The 14,628-nt window shown below is 43.2% G+C and overlaps 1 protein-coding gene and 1 long non-coding RNA gene across 6 annotated transcripts in view; one reads left to right on the forward strand and one right to left on the reverse strand.

Moving 5' to 3' along the window:
- The window catches only part of LOC142818529 (uncharacterized), a 45,557-nt gene extending 43,208 nt beyond the window's left edge, over nt 1–2,349 (reverse strand). For both annotated transcript variants that reach the window (XR_012896035.1, XR_012896034.1), the window contains exons 1-2: nt 2,213–2,349; nt 1,122–1,278 (exon numbers count right to left, since the gene is read on the reverse strand). This is a non-coding gene — a long non-coding RNA (uncharacterized LOC142818529). The remainder of the gene's footprint in view (nt 1–1,121; nt 1,279–2,212) is intronic.
- MYO18B (myosin XVIIIB) overlaps nt 1–8,856 on the forward strand; it is a 243,277-nt gene extending 234,421 nt beyond the window's left edge. For 3 of the 4 annotated variants that reach the window (XM_075898877.1, XM_075898879.1, XM_075898878.1), the window contains 2 exons: nt 5,689–6,944; nt 8,696–8,856. In XM_075898877.1, coding sequence (XP_075754992.1) covers nt 5,689–6,943 — 1,255 coding nt within the window. In that variant the 3' untranslated portion in view covers nt 6,944; nt 8,696–8,856. Of the gene's footprint in view, nt 1–2,586; nt 3,025–5,688; nt 6,945–8,695 lie in introns of those variants that run through there. The other variant, XM_075898880.1, reaches the window with a different exon arrangement.
- The last annotated feature ends 5,772 nt before the right edge of the window (nt 8,857–14,628 follow it).

Consider the following 14,628-nt stretch of genomic DNA (forward strand, 5'->3'; position numbering starts at 1 on the left):
CCTCTTGGAAGGATTATGACAGCTCTTTCTGTAGGAAACAATTTAGGATTCCAAAAGACGACATGAATGGGCTGTAAAAGAAAACTGCTTGAACACCAGGGCTACAGTAATGGTATATTTAGCGTTCTAGCGTAGTCTTATCATGTGTTTCCCATAATTGTATTGTATTCATGTAAAACTGAAGAGTCTGTGGGTCAATTCATTTAATGCAGGAAAGTGCAGCAGCTTGGAGTAGACCATTCGGGGCAAAAAAAAAAAAGAGCTGTGTTTCTATGTGACTAATCACAGAACACTGGAACTGGAAGGGACCTTGAGAGATCATCAAGTCCAGTCCCCTGCCCTCACGGCAGGATCAAACTCCATCTAGATCATCCTTGATAGATGTCTGTCTAATCTGCTCTTAAATATCTCCAGAGATGGAGATTCCACAACCTCCGTAAGCAATTTATTCCAGTGTTTGACCACCCTGACAGTTAGGAACCTCTCTTGCTGTAATTTAAGCCCACTGATTCTTGTCCTACCCTCAGAGGCCAAGGAGAACACTTTTTCTCCCTCCTCTGTTAGCCCAGGACTGAGTCCTGATTACTAAACACAGGACCTCCATTTGCACTGTATGTGTATCACCGTGTATTTAGTTAAGTCAGACAAATGAAAATTAAACAATAAGGCTATGTCTACACTTCAGGCTTCTTGCACAAGAATGGCTGTTCTTGCGCAAGAATTTGCAGAGCGTCTACACTGCACGTGCGTTCTTGCGCAAGTAAATTTACAGTAAAGCGTCGGAACAGAGGGCTTCTTGCGCAAGAATTATTTCTCTCCCCATGAGGAATAAGCCCTCTTGTGCAAGAGCTTTCTTGTGCAAGAAAGTGTCCACACTTCCATGGACACTCTTGCACAAAAACACATCTGTTGAGCAAGAGCAAATGGCAGTGTGGATGTGCTCTTGCTCAAGACCTTTTGCGCAAGAACTCTTGTGCAAAACAGTTCTTGTGCAAGAAGCTTGCAGTGTAGATGAAGCTTAACTGGTTTATTTACAAGTTTAAGGAGCAAACATAAAATGAATCCAGTTGTCATAAACTAAGATTGAGAAAACCCTAAACCCCACAACAGAACAGTCCTACCACCATCACGACGTCTGGAGCTAGAAGGTAAGTAGATGCCTTCAGGCTGGAAAACTGCGGCAGAGACAGGGACGGACTGTAGGGTTCAGATTAAGTGAGCGGTCCTCTTCCTTGATCTTCAGTCTTCTATTTTTGTCCTGAGTGTGATATGCAGACCCTAAATGAAATGGATGGTGTGCATGTGAGACTCACCCTATCACAGACCGAACTAACAAATCAACCCTGTCCTAACAGTCGCTGCACTGGAACAAACTGGCTTTAACCCAAGTGATCTAAAAGGTTGAACAGCCTGCTGGCTGCCACCCTAGCACTGCCTGTTAGCTTCTGCCTCAGAGGCCAACAAGGCAACACAGTTGCCAGCTGTTGCCACTGGGCTAGCTTGACTTCTCTGTCTTAGAGGTCAATGAGGCCAAACAGTTGTCACCTGTCACACTAGCACCACTGAGCTGTGCTGAAGGTGTGCACACAGAGATCTGGCTTCTGCCCCAGACAGCCTACAAGGCCAGACAGCCTGCTTGCTGTCGCCATAGCACCACTGCATGGTGCTGATGACATGCACACAGAGAGCTCTGGGGGGAAGGTGAGCGCCCTCTATAAACGCTCTCTGGTTGTTGGGCAGATTAGAGTCACGTGCCTAATTTTCCCCACCACTGTTTTCCTCCTGACAGGAAATGGTTACCAGGGAACTGGTCGTCATCTTAGAGGGAGAAACCTCCTTGTGACACCCTTTTAGATTCTTGAAAACTGCTATAGTGTCCCCTCTCAGTCTTCTATTTTCTAAACTAAACAAGCCCAGTTCTTTCAGTCTTCCCTCATAGCTTATGTTTTTTAGATCTTTATCATTCTTGCTATTCTTCTCTGGAGCTTCTCCAGTTTCTCCACGTCTTTCTCGAAATGTAGTGCCCTGATCTGGACACAATACTCTAACCAAGGGCCATTCAGTGCAGAGCTCTCTAATGGCAAGCCTTCACCAACACCTACTAGCCCTGAGTGTCAGGATGTGTTCTTAGGTCAGGTCGATACTGGCAGAGAAAATTGATGCAATATACGCAACTACAGCTACATGCATAGTCTAGCTGGAGTTGATGTACCTTGTGTTGATTTTCTGAAGTAGCCCCACAGTGGGTGGTTGATGGAAGAAACACTGCTGTAAATTTCCCTTACTCCTTGCAACAACTGACACGGGCACCCTCAGCATTCAATTTAGCAGGTCTTTACTAGACTTTCTAAATTGAACCCTGAAGATCAATTGCCAGAGTGTGGATTCTCTGGTAAGTGGGGAAGTGGCCGTTAGGGCCTGATCCAAGACTCACTGATATCAACAAGATTGATATCATTGACCCATTGACCCAAAAAGCTGCTGGAGTGAGACCACCAGATGTTCCTGAGTTGGTCAGAGGGGTTGCAAGGTTAGTGCATTTGGATGGGTGCATCCGTTTTAGGAGCTTCTCCCTTCATTCCTCAGTTTGCTCAGGCCTCCTCTTGATGCTGAACTTCAGTGCACCTTGTCCATGCGCTGCTGGCTTTTGGGAACCACAAACCTGCAGCAGTACAAACCAGCAATGTGATGCAGGAGTCAGCTCTGGACCACCATTGACCCTCTTCCTCAGTTTTGTTTACTGCTGTCACACAATAATGAAAGCAGCTCAAACATGCAGCTATCCTGTGAGTTCTTCTGTTGCTTTCAGATGCCAACACATCGCAACCTTTAAATTACTTCATTGTGAGTAGAGGCAGGTCTCAACTTGCCCAGCACTGTCTCTGTGATTATTCCTTACTATAATGTTACCATAGCAACTAGAATGCTTCCCTAGTCAGGATGGTTTATTATGTCAAGGTAAAACTCCACTAGCAGCGTTGAAAACATCAGCCCTTCCGTCACACACGGATATTGATTTATGTTTGGGTTCCTCTTGTTTAAATGACTATCCACACACATTTTTCTTCTTTTTGTTGTTAGACAAATTCAAAACAAGAAACTTTTTCATTAAAGACAATGATGGGTCCTAATGAATGATTTCTGTCAGCAGTGATGCAGTACATAAAATACTTTTGTCTTAGAAAATTCTAAGCTTCTTTTACAGCTGTGTCTCTAGCTTCAAAACACCAGAAACAATTCCTTACAGGCAAATACATTGTGACAAACTCCATTCCTAATTTCACAGGCAGGAACGTGAGGGCAAGCACCTTATAGATTGTTATTTGATATGATTGATCCAAAATTATAGACCTTGAAGAAGCATACAATAACTCCTCAAAATGTCAGTCATGCTGCATGCAAAAAACAAATCAATCTCCCCCTTCAGTTATTGATAAAATTAAATGCAGTGTGGAGGAGGTGAAACCTGTATTTAGGTCTTCAGATGGTGTGTGATCATTTTTGAAAAATTTCATCCTGAGCTTTGTGGCACAAAGGCTAACAATGATTGCAACCAATGTTTCCATTTCTCTGCTGCAGACGGGAGAGGAAGGGATGTGTGTGAGGGGGTATGGTCTTGCTTCTTAAGCTGATTGCCTTTCCGTCATTGTTTTGCATCACTGGCACTTTTAGAGTTACACTGTGGCCTTCTCTGCTAAGTCAAAGAACCACTGGCTCACAAAAGGCTTTTCTTACATTACAACTCATTTGAAATGTTGGTCTGGCCATACCCTCACTACCAACAGTCAGTGACAACCCAGATCCAAAAGGAAGGTTCACAGTCTCCTCACCAGAAGCAAATGGGATAAAGCTTTCCTGGTCTGTGGTGCCATAACATCATCCAAGAGCACCCGCATATCCTGCCTGACATTCAGATTGGGAACAGGAGTCACAATGGGCGGGCTCAAGCCCTCAGGTAAAGAATAGCTTTGCCAGCATTCAGTCTCTTCCCCCAAGCTATCAGCCTCTTCTCATTCTTACCTGGCTTGATCTGCAGCAGTTCTCTTCCCTGCGTACCTCCTCAGCCTCCTCACTCCACTCCCAACAGCCCCCTACTCACAATACCTTTTGAACTGGCAGGGAGACAAGATGGATCTCTGCAGGACACCACATTAGAGTAAGGGCTCCCTCCTCGTACTGCCTGCTCACAATGCTCAGCCAGACAGGTTGCATGGGAAAGGGCACTTCATTCATTCAGTGTCTTCTTTCATCATGGAGTGGAGATAGCCCTGGTGGTGTCTGTCTCATACACAGGGCTTTACCCAAACGGCCCAGAGTCAGAGACATGTTATGGTGCCAAGGCCATCAGAGAGTTCTCATACCTTCTAAAGGATCCTCACCAGAAATTCTGGGTAGTAGCTAGCCAAGCTGTCATTGTCATGGCTTGGTTTTTTGAGCTGTATCTTTTTGAGAAGCTGGCACCTACTGTCCCTAGTGCAGGCCCAGAGAATCTGCCTCCCACACTGCCCCCTCCTCCCCTCCCCGACAGTGGAACTGATACTTTGCCAACAGCAAATGAGGCATGGCGCCTTATTATTGCATTTCTTCCTGCTCAGTGTGTCTTCCCTTAAAAGAAAGCTCCAGTGAGTCAACAGCAATAATGTTCCATTCAAGTATTTGCTGATACTGTTTACAGAAAGATAACATGTCCTTGCAAAGAGAGTGGTAGGGAATTCTAAAGGCCCACTGTATTCCTTTGCTAGTGAAAGCTACAAGCTTTGAGAGCCTCAGACCATTAATTATAGCTGTGGCACTGATAGCTAACATTTGACAAGGATTAATTAGAAAAGTCTGCACCACTCCTTTAATTATACATTAGCATTTGTGGCTGTCCACAGAAGGAATTCCCAGTCTCTCGCCTGCCTTGCCTCCAATCCCCGCTGATTGGGTCTCTGCAGCATCTTCTACCAGTGTGGCTCATGTCTTCCATTTGCTGGTAATGGTTTCTCCACAAATGCACTGATTTAATAGGGTGCAAAGGTTAACTACTTCCACTTACTTTGCCCTTTCATTGGAGTCTAATTTTGGATCACCATGAGGCTCCTGGTTCCCAATGAAGGTTTCTAGTTCTGGCCTATGTTCCATTCCTAAAAGCTGTTTTCATAGAGGCAAATCATGAAATGCTTCTGAATGGAAGGAGTTAGTTCCACTGTGTGTGCTGTTCATATCCAGCCCACAGCCAGACATTTATTTTGCTCTTATAGATTATAATTATTTCCTCCTACCAAAGAGAGTTCTGGAGAAACATACCAGAGAGTAACAATAGTGTGTTTTAATTCAGCTTCATTGTATCATCTTTGGATAGTGACAGAAATCAAATAAATCCCATGCAACCCATTTTGAGGCATGCCTTGGTATGTCAGTTTGATGAAGTACACTGTATGCAATGTGATCTACCTTAAGTCATGCATTCTCTAGTTTACTCTGAGTCATTTATGTTGAGATCAGTTATGCTCAAAAATTGCATTTACTGAAACAAGTCGAGTTAATTTACCTGCAGTCAGAAATTCCCACTTTGAGGCAATGGTTCAATTGACACTAGAAGATAAGAACAGGTTTCTGGATACAAGGACATGTCCTTTCTGACTTTGCGGCTATATCAACTCATGTAACATTAACTAAAATGTCTATCTTTTCATTGTTGCTTAGGATGAACACAGAAATCAAAGATCAAGAAATGAACCGACCAGCTTCTGCACTCAGTGCTAGGAGAGGGGAATACGGAAGAACTCTGGGTGAGGCCAATTTTGGAAAGGATGGGAGCCATGTGGTTGGTTCTCGAAGATGGGAATTCGGAAGAACTATGGAGAAGGAGGAGATTGACAGTCAGAAAAAAGTTGTTGCTAAATTAGGAGCTACATCTCCATCGCTGATAAGAAAGAGGTCATCTTCTACAGCAGGAGAGGCATCTTTTCCAAGCTCTTCATCTGCACTTTCTGAATATGTGGAAGAGCTCAGGAGGAAAAGGGCAACAGAGAAACAGTCAGGAACATTAGGGTTAGAGGACACTTCACCCCTTCCAATCTACCAAACAACTGGTGCCTCCTCTCTGAGAAGATGCAGGACTTTTAAAGAGGATGATGAGTTCCCAAGAATGTTTGGAGTCACTGAACGTACAGACAGTGAAGGAGTGCCTACAGGAGCAGGCCTAGTGCGCTCCTCCAGCTTAAAATGCATATCATCTCAGAACACTGAGCCAGCGCGCTCCCCAGCTCTCAAAAGAATGTCAAAGTTTGGCTCCTGTGACTCACTTTTACTAAATATGGATAATACTTCCCTGACACTGAGTTCACCAGCTGTGGGAGTGGATGCCTTCAATTCATCGAGACTTAAGCCATGGAGAAGTTACCTGGAGCCATCATTAGAGGATGCAGCCAATGTTGATCTGGGGAAAGATGCTCTGGTATTTGAGAGTAAGCAATTCAGTGATGTTCCAAATGAAGGAAAGGGAAGTGACCCGTTCACTTGGAAAATACCAACTCTCAACTATGAAAGAAGAACAAATGTTGACTTTGACGACTTCCTTCCAGCAATTCGAAAATCCCAGTCAACAAGCAGTTTGTCCAGGCCTATCAAAGACAAGAGAGAAGGTCAGAGGCCAATGAGTGTTCATTTTGAAGACCAGATTACAGCAGATAGCACTGTGTTGTCTAAGATAAAGACCATTTCAAAGGCCAAAGAGGACCCTGGAAACCTCTCTGACTCATCTTCATCCTCTGGCTCAATCATTTCTTTTAAAAGTGCAGACAGTATCAAGAGCCGGCCAAAGATCCAAAGACCAGAAGGTGAAGGATGTGCTGGAAAGCTAATCACTGAAGGTGCTAAAGAGGAAAGGCGATGGGAGGCTGAAGGGAAAGAAGATGATGTAAATAACATTATGATGAAATATCTAGGAAAAGACTAAGGTAACTTGCTGAGATACTAACTAGGCCCTGTCTGTATGATTAACACTTAGCTTAGATTTGGTTAGCAGTTATAGGTTTGCCATTTGTGCCACTAAGTGAGAGGCTCTGCCCAGATTTCCACTGCAAATTCTCCTCTCCAGATGCTTCTGGCCTGGAACAGCCTAGTGCTGACTAATAAGCAAAACTCTGACCATAATCTACCATTCTACTTGACTTTATTGACTGATAAAATTAACATAATGAACAATCGTCTCTTGGTGATCCCTCCATCCCAGATTAGGGCTACATTCTATCCAGAGCAGGATTGGCCACAAGACAGCATACCCCTCCCCCAAGCACTTCTCCTGCTTCAGAGGCCAAAGTGCCCCAGCCCTCTTACTACATCAAGAGAGCAGGCTGTGCTGCTGCCCTGTGCCCAGGGAGTCCAGATGTGCTTGGCCCTCATGCAGGCTGTACAAGGGATAAAGGATGGCTCCTTGCCCTCTCCTGCGCCCTGCTATGCAGACCCTGTTCCAAGTGATCAGCTTACTAACAGGGTCTGTGCTTATCCCCTAGCCAGGGGAAGAGGCGTCCTGCTCAGGGAGTGACGGCTCTGCCAGCGTCACATGAAGGAGCCCGGTTCCCCATTAACACCGGTGCACAGTGACCATGAAGCACCACCATTTGGAGCGTTTTAAACCCACTGTGTTGCTGTGGGGAATGGGAGAGCAGGCTGCTTTGAGCCTAGCTTAGCCCCTCGCCCTTACCTAGTCACTGCGGTATCATCACCTTGCTCTTCTCACGCCGTATGGCACAGAGAGTCTCTGGGTTGGTTCTGAGACTGCATCCCTACAATTTTGCTTGTTTTATTAATCGCAAACGTTGACAAGCGTGAACCCCAAAACGCACCCCTCCAGAGAAGGTGGGTTTCGCTTCCAGTCACTCTTGCCCTCTGTATTCTGCATTTGCTTCTCACAGCCAGATGGATCGAGTTCTCTTACTGCCTTGGATGCTTCCAGAATTAAGATTTATTGCTGCGACCTAGGTTTGAAAGCACACTCCCTAATGAATGCATCATAACGGGAGCACTGTTTAAAATAGATTAGAAAGATGTTTTGTAAAAAATGCAGCCTTTAGACAGGCTTATTGGATATCAAGCTGTGACCAAATCTGCTACACCAACACAGGAGCAGAGGACGTCTTAATAATCTATTTCTTTAAGGGAATTGGCACTTGCATAATAAGATGTCCCAATTTCTCCCAGACTTAATGATAATAAGTGGTACCTATAAACAATAAAGCGCAGTAACATCCACCAGTCAAAAAACGATGCCTTTTGCTTGGAAATGAGAGCAGGAGTGTCCCAAAGAAGAACTTAAATGAACAAGCCCCCTATGCTGTCAGCTAACACATAAAGGACAGATGTTTGTTCGCATTAGAAAACTCTATAGCACAACCAGAGAGCAGTTTCAATATTGCCCATCCCAAATTCAGCTGCTCAGAATGGTATGTGGCATCTGTAGCTTGCTTGGGAATTGTTCTGTATCGAGTTCCGGGGTCTGAACACGTCTCTTAACCTGCTTCTGGCTTTCATTGGCTTCTTCTTGTCTGGAGCATGCTAAGCTTCCTGACCAAAAGCACAACAATATGAGAGACAGAGATTTGATGTACGTTATAATGGGAAGCTGTGTTTTGACCACTGCTTGCTTTATACAAAATAAAATATTAACTTCTTTGACTTAAGCCTCCTTTCTTCTTTCCTTTCCTTGCAGTGAGAACAGACAGCTGAAAACAAAATGCTTGTATTGAAAAAGGCCACCCCTACGTAAGTGCAGCCCACTGCTGTGGTGAGGTTCAGGGGATGTTTCTCAGTGTAATGCACACTCCTTAGAGCCATCTGCACTTAAGTCTTAATAAACAGCATTTCTGGCAACCTTTACTTCAAATGGATTTTTGCTTTGTCATTTAATCTGTGCACTCAAAATTCTAGCTTCCCAGGAGAGAGCAAAACTTCCAGTTTTTGATGTTTTTTTTAAACTAGGTGTTTGTAGCAAAACTGTGAATCTCTTCAGAAAAACTCTGTCATTGCCAAAGTCTGCCTCTTCAAACTGTTGGCATGTTGACTTGCTCTTCTTGTAAGGTTGAGTTAGGTGGGTGTTATAATTTACATGCTAAATACTTTTTGGCATGGCCAGAAATTTGCACGTAGGCAAAATTCAGTGTTGTGGGCTTTAGAATTCCTCATGCTCCTTTTTTGCTGCATTTTTAATTTAAACCAAACCTTTGCAGCAAGAAGCATTTCCTTTCTCACAGATGGCTGTCAAACTTTCATGTTAGGGCTCATGTAAGCTGTTACAATATACACAAAACTGGCTAATCATTTCCACCTTTTCTCTGGCCTTCTGCAGTCCCTACCACCACCATCTTCAAGTTTGAAGATGAACACGAGCAGAGAACACCTGACATTTTCATGTTTTCTCATGCCGGTGTCTGGCCCCTTAGTAACTTTTCCTGGTCCTAGTGCATTTTTCTAAAGCCAATAATGGAAGAATGGTGAAGTGGCATAATCTACCTCTGATTACAGCTGCACAATTTTAACCCATCTAGTTAATGGCTTGAATATTATTCAAAGCAAAACCAATCCATTCTGTTTTCCTCCTGCTTATATAAATAACCTAAGGAGGAAAACGAGATAATGACCATTGGTGTTTCCAAAAGGCTCTAAAAAGTTCTGCTGAAGTGCAGTCATAGTCATGGTAGTGTCATGGGCTCATCTCTAGCTGTAGAGTTCTGTTGTCCCTGGGGCTTATTTTAACTTGTGCTCTGTGTACTGCAAACTTTATGAATGCACCAGCCATCATGGCTTATGTCTTTTTGTTATGGGGCTTGTTGGCAATTCCTCCGTTGGTTTGACAAACACCTGCTCCTCTCTTGGTGAGAACACACAATGCACCTTGAGGTGTTTGAGAGAATGCCAGTTTGTTACCATCCCTGACTAGAGAAGAATTGTGTCTTTGTGTTGCTCTCTAGAGGAGAAAGAATGACTGGCTGGTTTTATACTTATCAAGCAAGGATATTAGTAGAGCTGGATTAAACAACAAATAACAGTACAAGGAGCATGCAGTTGCGTGTGTAGGGAAACAACCTCTCATTTGCCATTCTGCAGGAAGACACAACCTTGTGAGTAGTCCATGAAAGGGAAAGGCCAGCATGACCCATGTGTTAAAAGAACGTAAGTGCACAAGCAGTCATTTCCCTGGTGAAAGGCAGGAGCTAGCAGCTAGCAAGTGGATATTCAATGCTGGGTTGACTGTGCAATACTGAAACAACCCATGGCAGCTCTTCCCCATTATGGCCCTGCACCTCCTTTTAACACAATGGACTGCAATCATATGCTGTCACTTCCTCGCTGTCTGCTTTGTAATGACTTGGGCAGCTGGCCAGGCTTGTTTCTGAGCACAGCATGATTACCTAGTCCAGACAAAATGGTTATTGGAAGGAGTTCCATTCAGAAGGTGACCTCGTTGAACACTTTGACTTTAGTGGAAGGAAACACTGGCTCACATTTGATTTGAAATGCCTGGTAACACAACTCCTGGTGTCACTCAAAATAGTCAAGGACTCCAAAGGAACCTTGCAAACAAGCTACCTGGCCAAAAAAAGTCTCAGAGGGGAAGCCATATTGGTCTGTAACTTTAAAAACAATTAGTGGTCCTATGATACCTTAGACTTAGAGGCTAACCAAAATACATAGAATCACGAGCTTTCACGGGTAAAAGCTACTTTATCAGATGAACTGTCAAACTGGACAGTCTCTATGACAAAGGATAAGTGGACACAAATCAGACATTAGGAATGGTAACACACATAAATCTGTAGGGGAACAGTTGGTCATCCTATCATGGATTTAAAAGCAGCCATTCTTCCACAAAGGAATTTCACAAATCAGTTACAGAGAGAGTCTGCAGAACTGGAATTAATCTACGGATTTGACACTGTTCTTTGGGCTTGAAGAAAGACATAAACTGATTGGTGCATTACAAAGCCAATTTCTCCTGCCATGAACATCTGCATTTCCACATCAAAAGCTATATATGGGACACATCCAGCCCACTTAATTAGCCTCATTAACATGGGTCCTACAATTGACAGGCACTTCTGCTCTTATATCTCCCTTTTGGGGTTTATTATTTCCATTCCAATTCATCTAATGAAGTGGGTTTTTCCCATGGAAGTTCATAATTCTGTATATTCTGGTTAGCCTATAGGGACATGCCTACACTAGGAAAAAATATTTCGAAATAACTTATTTTGAAATAATAACTCCCAAAATAACTATTTCGATATAGGGTGTTCACACTACAGGGAAGCCTCGAAATTAGTCCGAGGCGGCTCCCTTAATGTGGACACACTACCTTGACTTAGCGCCCCAGGAAGCACTGGGGAGTAATTACTTTGAATGACTCTGGGGAGTAGTTATTTCAAAATAACAGCTGTGAAGTATCCACACTGCCATTATTTTGAAATAACTGTTTCAAAATAAGCATGATTCCTTGTGGGAAGCAGGAGTTGTTATTTCAAAATAAGCAGCCCTTTATTTTGAAATAATGGTCTTGATAGTGTGGAAGCTCTGCTTGTTATTTCTAAATAAGGGCCTGGTTATTTTTAAATAATTCCTTAGGCTATGTCTAGACTGCAAGCCTCTTTCAAAAGAGGCTCTTTCGAAAGCGTCTTTCGAAAGAGCCTCTTTCGAAAGAGAGCGTCTAGACTGCACGGAGAAATTTCGAAAAAGCGGCTTGCTTTTTCAAAAGAAAGCATCCAGTGAGTCTGGATGCTCTCTTTCGAAGAAGCCCTATTTACATTGAAGAACGCCTTCTTTCGAAAGAGGAACTTTCGAAAGAAGACGTTCTTCCTCGTAAATTGAGGTTTACCGCCATCGAAAGAAAAGCCGCGTTCTTTCGAATTAATTTCGAAAGAACGCGGCTTGAGTCTGGACGCAGGGGAAGTTTTTTCGGGAAAAGGCTACTTTTCCCGAAAAAAACCCTGAGTCTGGACACAGCCCTGGTGTAAACCATGGCGAAGTTTCCATAGGACCACTCGTTGTTTTTAAAGCTACCTGGCATCACTGTTCCATTCCTTGTTTAGAGTTTAAGGGTATGTCTACACAGCAAAGTTATTTCGGAATAACAAACATCATTCCAAAATAACAATGTGAGTGTCTACACAGCAATTCCACTATTTCAAAATAATTTCAAAATAAAGGGAGGCTTATTCTGGCTTCTGTAAACTTCATTCTATGAGGAATAATGCCTATTCCAAAGTAAATATTTCGAAATAAGGTGTGTGCAGATGCTCCACTTCTGCTATTTCGAAATAGCCCCTCACCAGGGCCATTCTAAGTTATTCCTCCTAGGGTTCTAAATCAAGATAGCACATCTACATTAGGGAAGCCTGCCTCGGACTAATTTGGAGGCTTCCCTGCAGTGTAAACATGCTATTTTGAAATAAACTATTCTGGAATAACTTCTGGAAAAGGTTATTCCAAAATAACTGCATTTTAGACGTAGCCTAAGCCCCTAAAGGCAGGAAGCATATCTTATCCCTTGTCTTATTCAAACCTAAACACATTTTCAGTGTTTAGCCAAGGATCAACAGTAAGAATAACATTAAATTCAACCATGGCTAGGTCAGAGGGCTATTATATACTCTGATGTTACTTACTAGTTAGTGCTTCCCGCAGATGCTGTGCTTTCCAAATATTAACAAGCTTACATAACACACTTGGGAGTTGGGGTAAGTAGGTATCATTGCCTGCGCAATTAAGATGATTTCAGGTTGTGGAACAGTTTATCAGGCACGTATGTTACTTTCAGGAAAAAAAAAGGATCCCGCTTTCAAAGCCAAAATGTATTCAAAGTGTTCCTTCTGGAGTTCTTCATTAAAAGGCCTTTTTATGGGCATATTACATTCCTCCAGAGTCCTCAGTGCAATAACATTAAGAAATCATGGCTTTTTCTTCAGATCCTTTCCCCCTTAAAACTGACAAAATGGATCACTACAGTACACTGCACACTCATTATAGCCTTTGCAGTTTCCGAAATGGAACCACGGCTTTCTTCCGTTCTCTCAGACTATAAAAAATAGAGAAAAGCAAATGAGAAATTATTTTAAAAAGCCACATGCCTCCTTCTCCTCTTCATTCATACCTTGCCAAAAAAATCACAGATTTTCAGACAACTGAGAAATCCTTGAGACCTGTCCTTCAAACCAGCCCGAATGTCTGTGTAGCTTTTATACCTAATAGCACTCTGGAAAAAAAAAACACAACCGGACAAAATTGACTGAACATGTCATGATCCCAGTGTTTGCCTGGGACTTTTGCTTTATGGGAATCAGCAGCTGCATAAAATTGATGAGAAGAGGGGAACTCCCATGCTATTTTTCAGTGTGAATGAAAATAAGTGGCTCCCACTTTCACACATATTGATCTATGCCACCGAGTTCCCGGGTGATAGGGTTGGTTTTATGCACCTACATGGAAGAACGGAGGCAAAACAATGAAGTTGGCTGCACTGCCTCATTCTGGCGAGTTGTTGGTGTAGCATTTTGGCAGGAGAGGGCACGTGGCAGGACAAACACACAATCTGGCAGCATCACAGCTTGGACCAGCCTACCATAATGATGATGGTTTTTTTTTAAATGATCTTCAATATAGTCAGCAAGGATCAAATGCTTTCCTACCTGCATTTTGAGTTCTGGCACATGTTTATTGTGGCCGTAGTCAGGAGCAGGGCCTGCGTGATTCTGTGCAGACAAAAGCAGACCTACACTTCTAGGCATAACTGCAAGCAAACCTCTGAAATGATTGAAGTTTGGGATGTATTTTGCTTTGTCAGCCAAATCCTAGCTCCTCTCTTCCCTGCCTGAATGAGGGCGTTCTGAATGGGGCATGATGATACCTCCTGTATCATGTGTGCTTTCGTAGTCATGGTGGTGAAGCTCCCCTGGACAGTGCTCTGCACTCTAACCCAATACTAAATGGTCATCTCAGCATGGCTTTGAGAAAGCATTTTGCTACTGCAAAGTGCCATGCTCTGCTAAGGGTAAAACTGGGCCCTTTATGATGAAAGGTCCCATTGCACTTGTCTCTGGAACAGGATTGCTACCCTCAGTGATTGCAATCCTCCTTTACAATCTGTCCCGTGTTGAGTCAGTTAGATGGGTATTATGTTTCTACTTAGAGTTGTGCTGCATTGTGATCTGCTACTGAATGACACCCTGCCCCAGAGGCTTCTGCCTTTCAAGGCCCAGGTATGTGTAGCTCTAGCCTGCCACACAGTGCACCATGATGTCTAATTTGTAAATGTCTGCACAGAGCATTGAATGAAAGGTTCTTTAAAAATGCAGGGATCTCAAAGTATTATATTATGAGTGGTGATTGGAACTCACTGACCCATTCATACAGATACCATAACATTTGCAGAAAAGCATGGCTAATAGTACAGCTTACTTTGCCCAGTGTATATTATACTCTTGTTCAATCTTAGCACCTATTGAATCCATCACAACTGAAGACAGCTAAGCCAGAGACCGGCCCCTATATTTCTCCCATACATTAGGTACAATGAATATGCAAATACCTTATAATAGATCTAGGCACTGCACAAGCATACACTGCCCATGTCATTGTTTTTAGTTATGTAGA

Source organism: Pelodiscus sinensis, chromosome 15 (genome assembly GCF_049634645.1).
Source record: "Pelodiscus sinensis isolate JC-2024 chromosome 15, ASM4963464v1, whole genome shotgun sequence".
Lineage (NCBI taxonomy): Eukaryota > Metazoa > Chordata > Testudines > Trionychidae > Pelodiscus > Pelodiscus sinensis.